The 20,812-nt window shown below is 36.8% G+C and overlaps 1 protein-coding gene across 1 annotated transcript in view; it reads right to left on the bottom strand.

Annotated features, from left to right (window-relative positions):
• The window catches only part of LOC149190433 (ABC transporter B family member 6-like), an 89,877-nt gene that overhangs the window by 33,751 nt on the left and 35,314 nt on the right, over window positions 1–20,812 (bottom strand). Inside the window, exons 10-11 of the mRNA XM_089412150.1 lie at window positions 17,185–17,975; window positions 16,796–17,037 (exon numbers count right to left, since the gene is read on the bottom strand). Coding sequence (XP_089268276.1) covers window positions 16,796–17,037; window positions 17,185–17,975 — 1,033 coding nt within the window. The remainder of the gene's footprint in view (window positions 1–16,795; window positions 17,038–17,184; window positions 17,976–20,812) is intronic.

The following is a 20,812-nucleotide window of genomic DNA, read 5'->3' as shown; positions in this document are numbered from 1 at the left end:
GAATGAGTGAGTGAATCACCAAACGAGATCGATTGGTATCTTATATATTAGGTTCCAAGTAGGACAAATAGCCCTAATTACACTGACTTCTGCACTATTGGGCCAACTTGGTCTTGGACAGGGATTTTGACACATTTGACTCAAAATAAATTCTTTTTTTTTACAAATTGCCCAATAGGGTCTAATACATATGACAATGACTCTTATGACTTCTAGACACAAAACCTAGAAACACTCAATGGGATAAAAAATAATAATAATAATAATAATTCTTTTTACATAAGATCAAGAGTACATACAATATTATGAAGACCGATCCTAGTTACATATTTCAACACTCCCTCTTAACTAGGGAGGTATTCACAATGGTACAAGGACATTCTCATACTAAAAAGATCTCATAAGAAGAGTTGGATTGGTAAGCCATCTCATAAGCTATCTTTTCAGCTTATATCAGTGCATCTCATCATATCAATCAGCATTATCATATAGCAAGGCCTTGACTAACAGCTCTATCTCTCCACTAGATTAGAGCACAATGTTGGGGAGACAATGACTTATAGACACCTTCAACGTTGTCTCTCAAGGCACACACCCCATCCGTATGTTCACAAGTTATGTCCTTTTAGGACCATTCTTGTCTTGGATTTACACATCCTCAAGGAATTTCCTCTTCGACTACTCTTACATATTGGATGCCCCACCTCATCCTCAAAGAGTTTTGTATTCAAATGTTTACCCAATCCTTCATTCTTTCATCATAATGTGAAGACAAGAATGACGTGCCTATCTCTCCCTCTCAACTAAGGAGGAAATATCAACCAGTCCAAGCTTGCTTCTTAAATACACAAGCTTTTTATTAGGAAGAGATTTTGTCAAAATATCAGCTACCTACTCATCAGTGGAGATATATTATAGTTGCACCACCCCATCTTGCACCAATTTTCGTATGTAATGATACTTGTTTATATGCTATGATATTGCATGAAATATGGGGTCTTCAGACAACCTTATGCAACCTTTGTTAACACAATGTGTAATTGTAGGGTCAAATGGTCTTATGAATAAATCAAACAACAAATTCCTTAACCAAACAGCGTCTCTACCAACTTCACATGTTGCAATATATCCATCTTCAACACTACTCAATGCAATTGATTCTTGCTTTCTACTCATCCATGAGATCATAGAGGATCCCAAGCTAAAACATCCTCCAGTAGTGCTTCTTCCATCTGTCTCGTTGCCTCCCCAATCTGAATCTGTATATCCTATTAGATGGATATTGTTCTTTCCATCATACTTCAAGCAGTAATGTATAGTCCCTCACAAATATCTCAATATATGTTTGGTTGTTATCCAGTGGTCATGTCTAGGCTCCAACTAAAAATGATTGAGTATATCGAATGCAAAACAAATGTCGAGACATGTGTTCATAAGAGACATCAGAGAGCCAACCAATTGTCTATAACTTGTAGGGTCCACAAGGCTTGATTCTAAACTTCTTACCCTCTTCATATTTGTAACCATGGGACCTTTCATCGATTTGCTATCCATCATGCCAAACCTTTGTAGCATCTTAATTTTCCTTGACCTAGATATATTTCGCCCAATTTATGCCAAACTTCCAACCCCAAGTAATAATGCATAAGCCCTAGACCCTTCATATCAAATTACGTCGCCAATTGTTTCTTACATTCTTAAATACCACTTTCCACACCAATTATGAGAAGGTCATCCACATAAAGAAGAATGATCACTGGTTCACCCTCTATTACTTTGGATTTGCAAAACTCCTTGAAAAACCCATCCTTAGTAGATATGTAACCATCCTAGCATACCAAGCCCTTGGGGCTTGTTTAAGGCCATAAGGTGCCTTCTTTATCTTGCAGACATGAGTTTCTTTACTATGTACTTCAAATCCAAAGGGTTGCTCAATATATACCTCTTCATCAATGGTGCCATTCAGGAAAGTTGTCTTCACATCCATTTGATGGATGTTCCATCCGATAGTTGTTGCCATAGAGATTAATGATCTTGTTGTTGTGTATCTTATTGTAGGAGCAAATGTCTCTTCATAGTCAACACCTTACTGTTGAGAGAAACCCCTAGCCACAAAGCTTGTTTTGTACTTGTCAATGCTTCCATCTGTTGCATGCTTAACCTGGTAGAGCTATTTGGAAGTTACAACATATTTGTCATTAGACCTAAGAACGATTTCCCAAAATCCATTTTTCATTATAGACTAGTATTCTTCATGAGTTTCTTTACTATGTACTTCAAATCCAAAGGGTTGCTCAATATATACCTCTTCATCAATGGTGCCATTCAGGAAAGTTGTCTTCACATCCATTTGATGGATGTTCCATCCGATAGTTGTTGCCATAGAGATTAATGATCTTGTTGTTGTGTATCTTATTGTAGGAGCAAATGTCTCTTCATAGTCAACACCTTACTGTTGAGAGAAACCCCTAGCCACAAAGCTTGTTTTGTACTTGTCAATGCTTCCATCTGTTGCATGCTTAACCTGGTAGAGCTATTTGGAAGTTACAACATATTTGTCATTAGACCTAAGAACGATTTCCCAAAATCCATTTTTCATTATAGACTAGTATTCTTCTTTCATGGCATCTTTCCATTCTTGATGTTTGATAGCTTCTTCAAAAGAGGATGGTTTTGCTTCAATCATTTCTTTCATATAGGCTTGCATACCCTGAATATCTTTCAAGCTTTTACTTTCCCTGAATGTTCCTTTAGTTGTAGCATGTCCTTCCGCTTCTTGAAGAGTTGATGTTAACCAAGTGGGTCTCTGGCGAGTTTCAAGGATTGTGACTTGCTACACACATTCATTGGGGCCTTCTTCTTGATCAGATATGGTATTTTTTTCTTCCCTTGGACATTCTTCAAATATAGGTAGTTCTTCATCATCGAAATCAATAGGGAGAAATTTAGACTTCTTGTAGGCAATGTTTTCATCAAAAATCACATCTCTACTTACTTCAATTAGGTGACCTTCCTTAATGTAGATTCTATATGCCTTTGATGAGGCACTATAACCAACAACTATGCCCTTCATGCTTGTAGGATCCAATTTCTTCCTTTTATCTTTTGTAATATAAATGTGGACAGGGCAGCCAAATATTCAAAGATGATCTACACTACGTCTTCTTCCGATAAACGCTTCTTCAAGAGTCATGTTGTCAATTATCTTATGAGGACTTTGATTTTGAATATAGACTAGTGTTTTTGATGCATCACCCCACAAGAATTGAGCTAAGTCTTGATCACGTAAGATAGCTCTAATGCATTCTTCAATTGTATGATTCTTTCTTTTTGTTACCCTATTTTGTTCAGATATGTATGGACTATTAGCTCCCTCTTAACTCTAGACTCCTTACAGAAAGAAATGATTTCTTTTGATATGTATTCCCTTCCATTATTAGATCTTAGCACTTTTATCTTCTTTTCTGTAAGATTCTCCACTTCTGCCTTGAATTCTTGAAATTTTTCAAATACTTCATCCTTGGACTTGAGAAAATAAATCCAAGACTTTCTTGAGTGGCCATCAATGAAAGTTACATGGTACAAATTATCTCCAAAAGATTTTGGAGCCATAGGACCACAAAGTGAATGAGATCCAGAATTTCCTTAGATCTTGTAGTACTGCTCCCAAAAGGTTTCTTCACATTTTTGCCTAATGCAAATCCCTTACAAATTTCTTCATGCTCTTCCTTTAGTTCAAGAATGTCATTCACCATAGAGTTTAAGGATGGTAAGATTTTATAATGAAGGTGTCCAAACCAATGTTGCGAACATCGGCATCAGGATAAAATCATCGAGGGTCTGGAAAACGAAAAAATCGGGAAAATATCAATAAAAATTGGCAAAGGTCGACAAAATCAAGATACCATCAAAATATCAGTAAAAATAGGCAAACCTCACCTAGGCCAAAAAATCGTGATTTCAACATAAAAATCAAGATGTTATCGAGATGTTTGCAACACCGGTCCAAACCTTCTATGCCAAAGTTCACGTGGATTGATTTCAAAGTGAACTAAGGCTTGAGAGAGAGGTGTACGTAATCTGTAAAGCCTTCCCTCACGAATCCCAATGATCTTTGCATCATGAATGCTAGAGCCCTTACCCCAAACCATAACTTTTCCATCTACAAAAGCAATTATGTCACCTTTATTTTCTATACAAGAAAAGGAAAGTAATTTTTTCTTCAAACCTGGGTCATATAGGATGTTGTTGAGATGTATGTTCCCTCCATCTTCTAGTTGCAATGTGGTTGATCCAATTCCTCAACTGCACAATTCTCCTTGTCTCTAGGCTCCATTGAATGAGAAGATATTCCTTTTGATAGGGTCTTTAGTTGTCCATGTTTACCAAGTCAAACGTCTAGAAGCTCCACTATCAATCACCCATATGTTATCATCTTCAAAAGTACATGTAAGTGTTGAGAATAGTCCTTTATTCAAATCCTTTGTAGTGAAGGTCTTGGTCATATAGTTATTGATAGACAATAAGAAATCCCCAAATGCTTTTATGCCTTGCTTGAGATGATTTGTCATCATAGAAAACTACTTCAATGACTTCTTCAAGGATGTAGTGATCTTCATTATGCCCTTTATGTAGTGATCTTCATTATGCCCTTTGTCAACCTTAGCTCTGATACAATGTTGAGAAATCAATAGGGCTACAATTGAAGTGATTTCTCTTTGACTTGATAATTGCTTGTGATATTCTTTTACTTTTCCTTATTATTAGCTTCTTCTTCTCTTATTATTATGTTGTTCTTATCATCAAACAGCTACCAAAACATGAAGATCAATAGTACACAAGAACACAAGATGTAGGCTACTAGCCAGGGCCAAAACCTCTCATAGAGAGGAAAACCCACAAAAATATCTTCTCTTCTTATAGATTCTTCAAATGACAATTTCCAAGACCTTTAGACCAAGACCCTTCCAAGACTAAGTCAAACCTTCTTAAGGATGTGCTTCTTGTTACCAAGTCAAAATCTCTTCCACACACACAACTTCGACTCCCAACTACAAACTTTAGCCCTCACTACAGATCTGAAATTTTTGGCCCCTTGCACAAGAAACAACTTCGATGTGTGGATGATATTGTCCCTTCTTTGCTTCTTTAGAAACGTCGACCTTGTAGTTGCCAAAATTGTAGCCTTTTTTCACACGTGTGAGAGATAGAGAGAGAGAAAATCAAAATTTTGTCTTCCTTCTTCCTTCTAGTCCTTCGCTTGCCTTTTTGCTTCTTGTTCTTGCTTTCTTGAACGAATGAGCGAGTGAATCTCCAAATGAGATCGAATAGTATCTTATATATAGGTTTCCAAGGAGGACGAATAGCCCTAATTAGGCTGACTTCTTCATTGTTAGGCCAACTTGCTCTTGGAGGGGTATTCTGACACTTTTGACTTAAAATAAATTATTTTGACTTGTTACAATTTGCCTAATAGGGTCTAATACATACGAAAATGACTCTTATGACTTCTTGACTCTATGAAAAAACATAGAAGCACTCAATGGGTGCTTTGACCAAGAACAAAAATAAACTTGAGCACAAAACCCATGCTATAAAAAATAATATTGATAATAATTTTTCTTTCTACATAAGATCAAGAGTACATACAACATTATGAAGACTAAACCTAGTTACAGGGCTGACTTGTAGACCGACTCATGTACCCTGACAAAAATTAGTTTTTCAACTTGTAAATTCAATATCTCTCCAACACGGAAGAGTTAGAGGGCGAGTAAATACTTGTTGCAAAGGGCTTGAAGTCCTCTACAAGCCTTTGTCAATTTCATCCTTAGTCCATTTGACATAAATAACAATTAATTTCTCCAGCAATCTCCCCCTTTGTTATTGATGGCAACAATCTCCTCATATATTGCTTCTCTTGTCGTCGTTCTACCCCCCCTATCATATTCTCCCCCTTGGACATCAATCACAAAGGGATGCTCTAATGGGATGCAAGAGAGATGACCCCCATCTTTTGACGAAGATGTTCAAAAGCTTCTCGAGGTAGGGATTTTGCGAAGATATTTGCAATTTGTTCCTTAGTGTTGACATACTCCATTTTGATGCTCTGATTTGCAACATGTTCTCGAAGTAAGTGATAATTGATTAGGATATGTTTTGTCTTCGAATGCATTACTGGATTTTTTGAGAGATTAATTGCATTGGTGTTGTCATAGTAGATGGTGAAAGATTGATTCGTTTCTATGTTGACATCCTTCAAGGCTTATTTCATCCATAGGATTTGTGTACAACAATCTACAACAGTGATGTACTCGACTTCAACTGTGGAGAGAGATATGGATGATTGTTTATTGCTAAGCCAAGACACAAGACAGTGTCCCAAGAAATGCATTTCCACTAATACTATTTAGATCATCGACGCTTCCTACCCAATCTGCATCAGTATATGTTTTCACGATAAGATTTGTGCTCTTAGGGTACCCATAATCCAAAATCAAGAGTGCATTTCTAGCATCTGAGAATTGTCTTTATAGCTAGCATATGAGATTCCTTCAGGACTAATTGAATCTTGCCACCATTCCTACTGCCTGCATGATGTCTAGTCGTGAAGTTGTCAAATATAAAAGACCTCCAATCATTGATCTGTAAAGATTAGCATCCACCATAGGAGATTCATCATCCTTAGCTTGCAACCTGTAACCATAGGTGTGCTCACAATGACACATTCTTCCATCCCAGATCACTTAAGCATATCTAAGAGATATTTTGATTATGATATGAACATCATATGCCTACTTTGGTTTGAGTTTCTTGAAGTCCAAGAAAGTAAGACAACTCACCAATCATCGACATTTCAAATTCTTTTGACATGTTTTGGGCAATTTTATGACTCATTTTATCATTTTTGCTCCAAAAAATCAAATCATCCACATATATTAGTGTCATTAGCAGATTGTCTTTGTCCACCTTCATATATAGGTTACTTCCTGCAACTCCTTTCTCAAAGCCTTGTTGTTGAAGATAGTGATCAAGTCTAGAGCACCAAGCTCTTGGAGTCTGCTTTAATCCATAGAGGACCTTCTTTAATTTGCAAACAAAATCTTTTCCTTCTACTAAGTTGAACCCTTCAAGATGTTCCATGTTTACTTCTTCCTTTAGGTCACCGTTTAGAAATGTTGATTTTACTTACATTTGATAAACTTTAAAGCCTTTAGAACAAGCAAATGCCAAAAACATTCTTATAGCTTCCAACTAGGCAACATGAGCAAAGGTTTCTTCAAAGTCAATTCCTTGAATTTGAGAGTATACTTTGCACACCAACATTGACTTGTTTCTAATGATTTGTCCATTTTCATTCATTTTATTCTTATACACCCACTTGGTTCCTATGACATTCTTATCCTTTGGATGAGGTACTAGCTCCCATGTTCCATTCTTTTCAATTTGATACATCTCTTCTTCCATTGCTTTTATCCAGTGAGGATCCTTGCTTGAGTGAAATTTTTTGGTTCTATCGTGGATAGTAGATGAAACTTGAGTGAAATTCTTTGGTTTTATCATGGATAGTAGGGCAATATCATTCCTTTTTGGTGTATCTGTCATCTTTCTTCAAGTTTGTATTCCATCATCTACATTAGCAATAAATTGATCTTCTAGATGATGTTTTTGAACAAACTTTACTCTTGATGGAGTTTGAGATGGTTATTTTTTATTTTCTTGCTCTTTTTCTTCCTTTGCATCATCTTCTGGATCTCCAAGAATAGGATCTTCTCCATTGATTTCAACTTCTTTTTCAAGAAGAGCCTCATCAATATTTACATCAATACTTTCAACTACCTTTTGCAACCGATTGTTGTAGCATTTGTAGGCCTTGCTTCTTGTAGAATATCCAAGAAATATTCCTTCATGAACTTGAGAATCAAATTTGCCAGGTGAATCGGCGTTGATCTTCATAAAACACTTACTTCCAAATATTCTGAAATATTTCACTGAAGCAAGTCTTCCTTTCCATAATTTATATGGAGTTTTGTCATTATTTGCCCAGAGTTTTTCTCTATTCATAGTATATATTGCTTCATTCCAAAATTTAGGTTGTGAATCAGTTGCTAATAACATTGTTCTTGCAGTCTCTTGTATGGATTTGTTCTTTCTTTCAACCACTCCAATTTGTTGTGGAGTCCAATAACGAATAATTCCCTCTTGATTCCATATTTCCACAAAATTCATTGAATTCCCCTGAGGTGAATTCTCCACCTCTATATGTCCTTAAACATTTGATTTTTGCCTCACTTTCATTTTCAACCGTTGCTTTGAAGATTTTAAAACATTCTAGTCCTTCTGACTTATATCGTTGATGATACAAATAATCATTCTAATATAATCAACTATGCACAATATAAATTACCTTTCTCCTTGAAGAGCTAGAGTTATGGCTAGCCCGCACAAATCTGCATGAATGATTTCTAAAGGCTTTGATGATGAGCATTCCTTTGTCTTGAAGTTGGTACTTCTTGGCTTTCCATGTTGACATGGTGCACAAATAGCCTTTTCAAGTTTTTAAATTATGGGAACATCTTGTCCTTCGTCACATATTTGGTGGACACTTAGGAGATTATGCTTGAGTACTTCAACAAACACTGCATTTTATGCTTTGGCCTTGCCATTGACTAGACTCATTGTGCCTTTACCAGTGATTTTAGCAAATCCACTTCCAAAAGTCACATTTCCATCCTTATTTTCTAGCAAGATGAACTTCTTTTGGTCACTAGTTATGTGCCTAGAACATCCACTATCTACAAACCATTTGTTTTCTTAATTTTGTGCACACAAAGCTTGGCCATACTTTTCGGGTGTGGCATTAGAGAAATTTCGAGGTCTAAAATGGGCCTCCTAAGGAATAATATAAAATAATAGTGGAACTAATAAAATAAGATTATATTATATCATCAAAATTTAGAGGGAAAAAAGAAAACTATTTTTTCAACTTATCTCCCTAGGATTTTGCTCAAATTTCAAGCAGGAGCACTCGGGCGCACTTGATGGACCCTTCTACATAAAAAATGAGAAATACATGCAAAAATGTGATTGCAATCACGTTTTTGAAGTATTTCACATTTTTCGTGTAGCGAGGTCCATTGAAAGTATACAACATGGTTACTCCTTGGATGAGGAATTAAATTTCGTACCCAATTGCTTCCGCTTGAAATTTGAGTAAAATAGTAGGGAATTAAGTTGAAAAAATAGTTTTTTATTTTTTTTATTTTTTATTCCAAAAATGGTGAATCATCCCCCATGGTTGACATCATTATCTTGAATCCTATTGGTTCTTATAAAGTTGATTTTGGTTGTACATTTTTGTTTTGAGGCCCATTTTTTACCTCAAAATTTCTCTAACGATTCTCTAGTCTTCCATCTCCATACCCTTTCTGTTAAAATTGGCTACTAGGGCCAAACTCCATGTAGGTTTTCTTATTTATGGCAACTGATATTTTTCTTGGATTCCTCTCATCGAGAGGTGTAGGATTGATCTAAAGATCATCCGATTCAGACATGTATTCATGGAGATATGAATCTATTTGTGTTGCTTAACAATTGGTCAAGGTCGGCCAGCAACCAAATTACCCTCAACATTTTATTATAAATAGAAGAGGTCCTCAAGTCATTTTGGACACGCACACCTCTTGTGATCTCTCTCTTCATTTGTTTGGGTTTTGGTGAAAGAGATATCTATAGGGAGTGCCCTATACACTGCCCTAATGAGATCTAGAAGCAGTCATGGAGGAATCTTATATGCTGCCATGAAGGAAACTTATATGCTTCCCAATGGGATCAAGCCACAGTCATGGAGGAAGACTTATATGCAGTCCAAGGGAAGGATCTAGCCTCCATCTAGTCACAGTCATCTAAGGACCTAGCTGTTGTCATAATGATGCCTAACTGCAGTCAATAAAGCCTAGCCGCAATCATGTCTTACAAGGAGGTCTAGCCGCAGTTAAAAAGGAGACTTGTAGTTGTCATGATCCAGGTGGATATTGGTGGCCACCTGCCAAGTCCACCTGGACCCCCACCATTGTCTTTCTCAGCATTTTCAGTTTCCTTAATTGTAGCACAACTTACTATTTTTAGCAGTTTTTCGGGTCCTGAACTTCCGGAGCCGTTTTGAGGCCCTAAACGACGTTTTTTGGGGAATCCAGGGGCAACACGAGTCCATGGAATGGATTGGTGTTGCCCGTTCCAACAATGATAGTGCTCGGATAGATCTTTCTAATGAGCTATTGTACGCGTCAAACGGAGATCATATGCCAAAGTTACGACCCCGGGAAGTTGATGTACCAACTTACCCCCAAACGGGGCCCACAGTTTGGCGTTTCATCTCCTAGGGTTAGGTTTTGGAATGATAAGGGTTTTTTCCATTGTTTCTCAACAATAAATAGGCCTTCGAGCCTCATTGTAACACAGTTCAGAGGCATGTAGCCATCACATCTCTTCTCAGAGATAAGCTACCATCGCCCTAGCTAGTTTATTTCCATTTCTGTTTGTAAGCATATTTCAATATTTTCCATTAATGAAATGAAGTATTATTTCCGCTGCACCTTTGTGTATATGGTTATCTCTGTAATTTGTTGCGTTCCTGTTTAAATCCGGATCATGTCAAGAGGAGTACCATATGCAGTATGAAGGTGGCCCTAATCCGTTGTCCCAAAGGTCCTTATTACACAGCCCTTATTCGTTGCTCAAAGAGGCCATTATACGTTGTCCTAAGGTGCCCTAAGTCCGCAAGCCTTTGAGCCTCCATTCACACTAAAGAGTGATCCTATTCCGCTGCAACTAGACTCTAATATGCAGGCTAATCCGCTGATTAGAAGAGTCACTCATTCCGCAACAAAGAAGGAGACTCCTTATCCGACAGTATAAGGAGTTTTGAAAGGACAGCGTATAAATTCAGATTGTTGTAGGTGATAGCATGATGATAGAAGACATTTAAGACATGCCTTAGGGACTGTGTGCAAGGTTGGTAAGTCAATGTTACATAATGAAGGAATGTGTTGAAGAAATCTGCCCTAGATCAGCTTATGTAAACAGTTGGATGTTTGAAAGGGTTGACAGCAAAGTCAAGTTCTTTTAGGATAAAATATTGTTGCTTGGATGTTGTTTGATAAAGGACTGGAGGCCTATCTTGTTGTTGGGCTAGGCCATAGGCCATAACCAGCAACAAAGGTTGTTCTCAGGGTTGCTAATGAGACCTGGACAGCGTTGCAGTGGTGAAGTCTCTCCTTGGTTCATCACAGCCTTAGAAGGCCTGCCTTATTGACCATATGGAGAATGAAGGATGATGTCCTATCTTATGAAACAAGGACAGCTTATGCAGCAAGAAGACTACAACATTCTGGGAATTATATTGAGTTAAGGCTTGACTATATCTGGCTCTGTGTGATGAGCTTCCTATTGATGATACTTGGATGAAAGACTCTGTCTAGTTTGACCAACATTGACTTCTCTGGCAAGGGTTTTCTACTGATGTCACAAAATCTCAGATTTGTATATTTGTACTATATCTCTCTCTCTCTCTGTTGAACTATTGAAGAATATAAGAAGAATTGATCAAGGGTTTCCCCACATTGGAGTTTGTCCCTGGCTGGTGCCAAATCTTGTGTCCTCTTGTCTTGGTTTGTCTTCTATTGTTTATGTTTATGTTCTATCTGCACTTTACTATCATGTTGATGTGATTGCTAATCTGAATATTGACATTGGGCTAATATGAAAAATTGGTAAATTGCGCTAAGCATAGAACATACCTAAAATTAACACTTTCTCTTGGTTCCAGTGGACAATTTTGTGCTTCATGACCTGCGTTATTACATTTGGAGCATTGTAGACTATACCTTGACACAAGACAAAATGAATTGTAAGTTTTGATTTGGTTTTGTCTCCTTGAATCAATAGTCTTATTTTGGTAATTAGTCCCATTCTTTCTTGAGTCAACATCATTACCTCCATAAGCATTACAATGCTTAGCCTAATGACCAAAATTATTAAAAATGAAACAATGACCAAGGAAAATAGTTTGATACTTGTTAATATAAGCTTGAGTTGATGTGACATTCCTTTATGGATAAGACAGCTTCTCATTCCATGGATTATTGCAAGGAGGTCCCTTTGGTGTGTCGAACTGCTTCTCATTTCTTGGATGATTGTGTAGAGCATCAACATAGCTTCTTGGTTCTTCTTCATGATGGATACTAGTGTTCTCCTTTAAATTAGATGATTCACCTATATAGCCAAGTCCTGATTTGTCATGTTGTGGTCTTTGAGTGTTGAGGATGACATCTAGGGTTTGAGAACTTTTCAAGCTTTTATTGACCTTGTCCAATTCTCTTTTTAGAGAGACAACTTCAACTTCTAATTTCTCACAAGTCTCTTCCTTTTCCTTTAGCTTGTTGTTCAATACTTCTTTCATCCTCTTTGCTTCTTCTTTTTCGATTTTGAGAGAAATGATCTCTTGGGATAACTTTCCAATATTTTTCCTTAGTATGTCCTTCTCTTCAATAGCATTAATCAACAATACATCCACATTTCCTTCTTCCTCTTCAAGTTTGTCTGTGTCATTTGTGAAGGCCATGAATAGCACTTCTTTGCTTCTCACATAATCATCATCTTCATCAAAATCATCACTAACTTGCTTGGAGAAGAAGTTCCTTGTGTTTGAGCCTTTCTTCTTGAATGTTTTCTTCTTAGGTTCATATTCATCAAAATCATCCATTTTCAAGTCGTCCAAGTCTATTAATTCCTCTATGGCACTAACTTTGCATCAATGTACTTTGGAAGTGATCTTAGAATTTTCTAGACAATTGTCTTCTCTTTGATATCTTCACTGAGTCCTTTGAGAGAGTTGACAAGACTCCAATCATCTTTTACAACAATTTTAGGCTCCGACCTTAAACAGATCCAAAGTCCTATTTGGTCAACTTGAGGACTCCAAACTTGTTTTTTGATATATTTTCGATTCAAAGATGGATTGCACTCGATGTTATCTTTGATTATGTGCATCCTTACATGTTATATAAATGAGAACTTTTGCTTATTTGTGTATAAATGGTTTGGATTCATATGGATGCACATGAATATATAACTTTTTCTTTAAAATTTGAATATATGTACCTTGATGTTAGTGGCATTGATTGTTGAACTCCTCTATCATGATCATATTAAAAATGTACCCATCACTCAAACAAAATCTTGTCTTGACATGCTAAGCTTTTCATATCTTATTTTAATGCTTAGAGGGTGATATTGATGACGAAGATCCCCATATAGGAAAAGATTTTGATGACATGTAGGTATTTGTTGTAGCATGATTTTTTTTGGATGCTAGAGACCATCTAGATCCTGTTTGTTGATGTATTTTTGCTTTAGAGATGGATTGCACTCGACGATATTTTGATTATGTGCACCTTTACATGTTATATAAATGAGAACATTGCTTATTTGTGTATAAATGGTTTGGATTCATATGCATGGACATGAATATATATGTTTTTCTTTAAAATTTGAATATTTTATGTGTTTTTGGTTGACCGGCTTTATGACTAGTTTTTTATCAATCCTAACCAGTTCCTAATCGATGGGGTCTACCGGTTCGATGATAGGTCTAGCTCTGTTAACATTGCATTACCTACAAATTCCAATTCAAAAATATAATTCCCTTACTCTGATTATTTTTATTCACAAAACTTTAATGGACACAGCATATAAATTGCCAAGATAATGGAAGATATTGGACATATATAAAATCATATATGCATGAAGCATCATGCTGAAGCCAGTGGTAGTTTCAGAAGGTCTTCTACATAGGCTTGGTGTCTTAACATGTGGTAAACATTATTTGCCTCTTCTAGGTGCTTGCTTGGTGGATTATGTGACTTGTGTCTTCTTTCCTAAGTCTAACTTAGGAAAAGTACAATAATTAAAGTCAATTAATTATTGTAGATTGTTGTCATTTTATAAGGATAAACAATTTAATTATTTAAGTGACTTAAGAATCTTATCCATTGATCAGCAAGATGTTCTAGAAGGGAGATTAGGGTTAGGGATTTGGGCTCAATGAAGATTACAAAGGAATCCTAGAGAAGCGTCGAAGACACACAAAACTCAAGTTAGTGAGTCATCACGAAGAGAGTGATTTTCAAGTGTGAGTGGTTTAGTGAGCAAAAGTGCAGACAGGGGGAAGTGCGGGTGGATCGAGGGCGAATCCAAGTGGCCGAGTGGAGGAGATTGCAGGGTCGACTTGTTAGAGGGAGATCAATTTGATCTGGAGCAAGCCAAGTTGATAGAGGGCCGAGTTTTCTAGTGCGCAATAATCGCACACAAGGAGGGCACAAGTCGATTTTGTTGGTTGAGTATTTGGGCCAATTTCTTCAAGGTGATTTCTTCTGAAGACTAATTTCCTAGAGGTCGAATTCCTTGGGTTGAATTCATTCTATTGGAGCCAAGTTATAGGTTCTAGATATTGTATTTATCCGTGTATCTTTGTGGGTCGAAAAACACATATTTTCTAGATTAATAGATGACAGTGAATTGTTGTGGGTGAATTACTTTGCAATGAGTGATTAATCTCTTTGATTTAAATTCCGTTGCATACATTTATTTCTAGAAGTTGAAAATACCAATGATTCTATTTTTCGGTAATTCGGTGTTTATTTGCGTAAATAAATAAATTATTGGGGATAAAATAAATTGCCGTGAGAAAATAAATCTGGTTGTTATTTTGACAGGCTTTCCAAGGAGGCCACGCTACTACCCAGAGGCCAATGGATGATATAGGAGCAGCGGGGTACCGCCGAGTACCAATACTACCACAGGCCGTATATCGATCAGACATATCATAGGGTTGAGAGACCCTAACATTATTTTGGGACATGCACAGTTTTAACATAATCTACATTGTATATATTTCAGTATGTATTTCATTTTCAGACTATATATTATGGACATCGCCCTGCGTGGTGTATGTATATTGTAGCTAACTCAGTTATGGTAATACATTTTTCAGACTCTCTTATGCTATCACCCTGTGTGGTGAACTATGATTACTACACAGCACCATTTTTGAATAGACATAGATATATTTTTTGACTGATACACACTGATATGGCCAAGGGCCAATGACGCATATGCTGCCAAGCATCTACTGTATGTAATTTTTCAAAATTAATGAAAGATTACGATTTTTCCTGGGGAAAAAAAATCTGGTTGTTATTCAAAATTAAACACATCAAACATATAATATAATAATATATTATGTCAAAAATATAACTTAACAACACCATCAGAGAAAAGGACACAATAAAAAATCTAACCCATCAAACCATCAAGTGAGTTCTCTATCAAACATCCAACATATAAGGACCATGTAGAGCACCCCTCCTAGTGGCACCAAATAATACCACATCATCATGCAAAAGTCACTAGGAAACATCAACAATCATGAAAAGTATATCTCAAGTCACCCCACCCAAGTCAGTCCAATTCTCCAAGAGTACCAGCAGCAAATCCTCATCAATGTGAGGAAAATCATAAAATGGTACCTCATACAATATGAATTGCAACAAGTCCGATGGTCCTCACAAGATAGCTAGATGAAATAAATAGCAAGTGAATATGGAAATAAACAACATAGATGGAGAGGAATAAGAGAAAAAATGGTAGGGAAGATCTCCCAAAGAACAGTATTCCAAAGAACAAAAATATATGGCAGCAAGGAGAAATGTAAAGCAGCACAAGAGCAATGTACAATGAGGCATGAAGAGAACAACAGTGAGTATGCCAAGTAGTATCCACTACCATAGCAAAATGATGCAAGGTTTGTAACAGCAGAAGTTATTCTTCTCCTTTACAGTAGAATGACTCCATATTCACTGAGGATAACTTGGAAATATCATGCAATGTTTCTAAATTTATTATGCAAGGTCAGCTACCAACTTTGCTTCAGCATAGGATGGTCTCCCCTCCATTTAGTGGCCATCTGATAAACTAATGTCTCATTCAAAGAAACATTATCATATGGTTCATTTTTGCTGCCAGCTTCGATATCTGTTTTATTAACTTTTTCCATAGTATTAGTATGAAGCATAACCAATCCTTTTGAGGCTGAAATTGAGTAATGCATTACTACTAGTACTAAATGGGGCATTACTTTATCATTAATTGGACAGTCATAATCACTACTATTGAAAAGTAGACAGGAAGCTTTGAACTATTTCCAATAAATTTTGCACATATATGTCAATAACTGATCATAGAAGATGTCTCTACCAGTATCTCATTGACCAGTAAAGCTTACACATGATTGGCAATGCTTTCTCCATAAAATACTAACAGAAAAAAACTGTGCTTAAAACTGAACATTTTGTAATTATATTTGATTTGTCAACAAGCAAATACTTAAAAGAAAAAACTGTTCCTTAAGACAGTGTGGTCAAAGTGAAGAGTTGTTGACAAACCAAATACAATCTAAACATTACCAAAATGCCAGTTTTCATTTAAAGCTTTTCTGAAACTTCAAGACTAAAAAAACATAAGTTTCAGCTAAAGCCATATTTCACTCAACCAACAGCCGGGAAAGTCAGTTTTCAATTAGAACTTTTTCTCAGACTGTAACATAAAAAGGACATCAGTTTCAACTAGGCCATATTTCACTCAACCAAAAGCTGTGATCCTGGACATGTACTAGGTCATAAATGGTTTTAATAATTCATAATTTAGACAATGCTGAGTAGGTAAGAAGAAAGAAAACCTGTGCAATTGCTGAAACAGTCAAAAGTGGCAAGGTTCCCAAAGCTACAAGGGCTAAGCGCCATTCTAGCAGCATCCCAATGACAAGGGCAACAATAACAGCTGTTGCATCCTGAATAAGAATTGAAAGTCGGTTGCTAAAAGCAGCACGGACAAAGGTGGCATCATTTGCCAACCGCATAGACAATGCATCTGCACTGTTCTCTTCATCATCAAACCAGCCAACTTCATTGCGCAACATTGCTGCAACAGAGAAATTAAAGCAATTCAATCACTTTCATACAACTCTATAAAAATACTCTATCAATGTCAGCATGTTCTTTAATAGCCAGCCAAGATGAAGTTACCCAATTGAGTTAGTATCACACAGGAAGTTGTAACATATTTTACCTGAGAACATCATTCTTCGAACACGCTCTGTCATTTTTTCTCCCATAATACCAAAGTAGAAGTGCTGCAAAAAGTTTGCAACTACAGTTACCACACCCATGCCTGAGATTACCAGGCACCACTTATTCACTTCATTCCTTCTGTGCGTCCCAGGAATTCCATGATATGCATCAGCTATCTGGACAAGGATGTATGCAAGAAGAGGATTAAAAGAACCAAAAATAGCAGCCCCTGTGCTACCAAGAAGAGCATAAAGCCACTCAGGAAAGCTCAATTGTGCAAGCCTCCATAGTGATGGAGGCTTGAGATTTTGTGAATCCCTGTCATCTTTATCTTGTATATTTGTTTCATCAAAATGAGAGAGAGATCTACTGAAAGTCTTTGAGTGAGAACGCTCATTTTTAGGATCAGATGTCAAGAGTGGTGACACAGGTGACTCTGGATCAGAATTATTTGATGACTGTCTTTGAATAGTATGCACATCTAGTCTGGGTAGCGCAGGCAAAGACATTTCAAAGCTATCTTGACTATTTGCGGAACTTGATTTCTCTGGCACATTTGAAGGCATCCCATTTTCTATTGTTTTTTCAGATGGTGGACTCTGTAGCTTAGGTGAATCCTGAGTATTGTAGCTAGTTTCAAAATGTCTTAAGACATGAGCCCCATGTTGTCTTTGAAGAGATGGTGACTTGGCCATCCTAGGTGAACATGGTTCCTGGTTGCTTTGACTTGCTGATGGATCCTTTTGTATCTGGAAAGTTCCAATTTCCTTGTAACTTCTAACTGGAGTCCTGAAAAAGACAAAAAGCAGAATCTCAGAGACAGATACCCTCATATAGAACTTCTCTACAGGCACTAAAAAGGCACCTATAAGTAATATCTAGACTAAACAGTGAAGAATTAACAAAATGGTTAGTTTTCCCATCATCTAGTGCATGTGACTATTTTACAGTCCAGACTCTAATAAGCCCCAAAATGAGGTTTTTCATTTTGTAATACTGAAAAATATGTCCACCTCAAGTACAAGTCATAACTTCTTTTTCCCCAAACTTTCAATAATCCAAACACTATGCACATTGCATAGTATTGAAGTGTAACAATTTACAACTAAATTTCATGAACTACAAAAGTAAGAGATCAGTGTATACTAACAATTTACTACTAAATTTCATAAACCACAAAAGTAAGAGATCAGTGTAAACTATATATTGCATGTCCACCAATCTACAAGGCACAGCTGTTTCGGCAAGGAATTTAGAAAGTATGGGCTCAAAGTGAAATAAGTGACCCTTGAGTACTACAATCAGCTATAGTCATTCACAGCATGAAACCAATGACCATTTAGTAGCAACAAGTCATTTGTAGCACTTGATGATTGGTAGGCAGCATGGTGACATGTTGGAGTTACAATAAGCATGCAAAACAGAGAAGTGCCCAGCCAAAAGTGAGAAATCAGTCATCACTCATATTAGCATCAATAAGCAATGATCCACCCAGTTTCCAAGACGGGGGATCACAGGAATGGGGAAACGCACAGGGGGGAACATGTGGGAGCATACCCAAATTTTAGGGAAATTCAGGGAGAACAGGGGGCATCATGTGATAGGGTGGGAGACCCTATCAACTTCTCAACCTTTACTTCACACGGTTATGTGGAAAGAATTTGATTTTCGTAGATACAATTGCAAAATTTTGGTAACTCCAGGTTTATACTTATAATCCATAATGAGAATAGCGGAAATTGTACGTCATCCAATATAGCAATTGTACGTGCAGCGGAACATTATAGAGCTATATACATCAATACAAACCCATGATTCTAGGGTTTCCATCCATGAATTTATAATTACATAAAACAATAGCGCATGTCATAAAAAAACCATGGCACATACACATAAACAAATCAACATAATATTTATCAAGAACACTTATCTTTAAAAGAGAATCTGACTGGCTACGGGCTTTCCACGTTCCACCCTGCCATAGACCACACGGTTCATTAATTTCAACCATGGGTCACCCCCGAGCCAAGGCTGCAACTCCACAGGGAACAAGAAACCAATAATAACCATATCTCCATGACCAAGGTGTCAACCCAACAATCATGTTGTCCTAGGGCTCCAGGCATCCTCCACTCCATAACTGCCAAGGTGCCAATGCAACAGCCATGCTACTCTAGGGCTATTCAATCACCCTCTAGGTCACAACCGAAATAGCTCCCAGCTAGTATCAAAACCCAAGCTCATGGTTCACCAACCGGTTATTTAGTATTGACATCATCCGAACCATCATCATATTTCGTGCTTTATATATATATGCTTCCCAGACTGCATGGCATCTCCGCCATGTGGCACACCGAAGCCACGTGGGCCCCATGTGTCCACTTGTCATCAACATTGTTGCCCATGTCCGTGAAGTTGTGTGCACCATAGCCAACCAGCCTACCGTGGAGTGGCACCATAGCCAGTGTATTTCATATTATTTTATTATAAAGAAAATTAGTACATCAATTACAATCTATACAATCCTAGCCCTCTGGCCATATAATCAAAACCGACATATAAACCTGGGAATATTGGCCCCCAAAATATACCAAACATAAATACATAGGCATGCAGGCCCACAAAAATGTCTCAGTGTCACCAACCTAATATCAAGGTATACAAATTTACATCAAAAATTGGTGGGGGTATTACATTCTTGGAACCAAAAGTGCATCAACAAAGAGGGCTCGAGATTATCACTATAGTCCAAATGCTACAACAAATACCTACATATCATCAAAATCATTGCCTATATCAAGATCCTCGTCATCAATATCACCTCTAAGCATTAAAATAAGAAAAATTAATCTTAACATGCCAAATCAAGATTTTGTTTGAGTGACGGGTACATTTTTACTAGGGTCATGAAAGAGGAGTTGAACCAACATAGATCCATCTTTACTTCAGATCTACCAAGCGCCGAGAGGGATCAAATTTTTTCACTCTATGCTAGTTTGCAAATCAAGATATTTGATCTCTCTCGGCACTTCAAATTTTTTCACTCTATGCTAGTTTGCAAATCAGGATATTTGATCCCTCTCGGTGCTTAGTAGATCCATAGTAAAGATGGATCTATGTTGGTTTAATTTCCCCTTTTAAATAGGCTACATTCCACGTGAATACCATGGGTCAATATCATTGGTTCTCAATACCATGGGTCAATACCATGTGCCATCTTTATTTATATTAATATTAATATTAGGGTTAATAATGTTTTTTTTGCATGGTATTAATAATAATTCGGCCCATAGGCTTCACCTAAATAAAACATCGTATGGAGTAAATATAAAAAAAAGTTTTATTTATTTATCATACATCTGGCTTATTTATATTTTTATTTATTTACCATAACCCTTTTATAAATATGGTATTTGGCCCATGGTATTTAGTCCATGGTATTAAAATGGTATTTGGCCCATAGGGTTCCCCTAAATAAAACCTCTTTTTTGAGTTTTCGTAAATATAAAGAGGTTTATGGAGTAAATATAAAAAAATGTTTTATTTATTTACCATACTTCTAGTTTATTTATATTTTTATTTATTTACCATACCTCTAGTTTATTTAAATTTTTATTTATTTACCA

This window comes from Pinus tabuliformis, chromosome 3_1 (assembly GCF_031772625.1).
Source record: "Pinus tabuliformis cultivar Carrire ecotype Pingquan chromosome 3_1, CPIR1, whole genome shotgun sequence".
NCBI lineage: Eukaryota > Viridiplantae > Streptophyta > Pinopsida > Pinales > Pinaceae > Pinus > Pinus tabuliformis.
The sequence above is the reverse complement of the archived record's forward strand: the minus strand, read 5'-3'. Positions and strand labels throughout refer to the sequence as shown.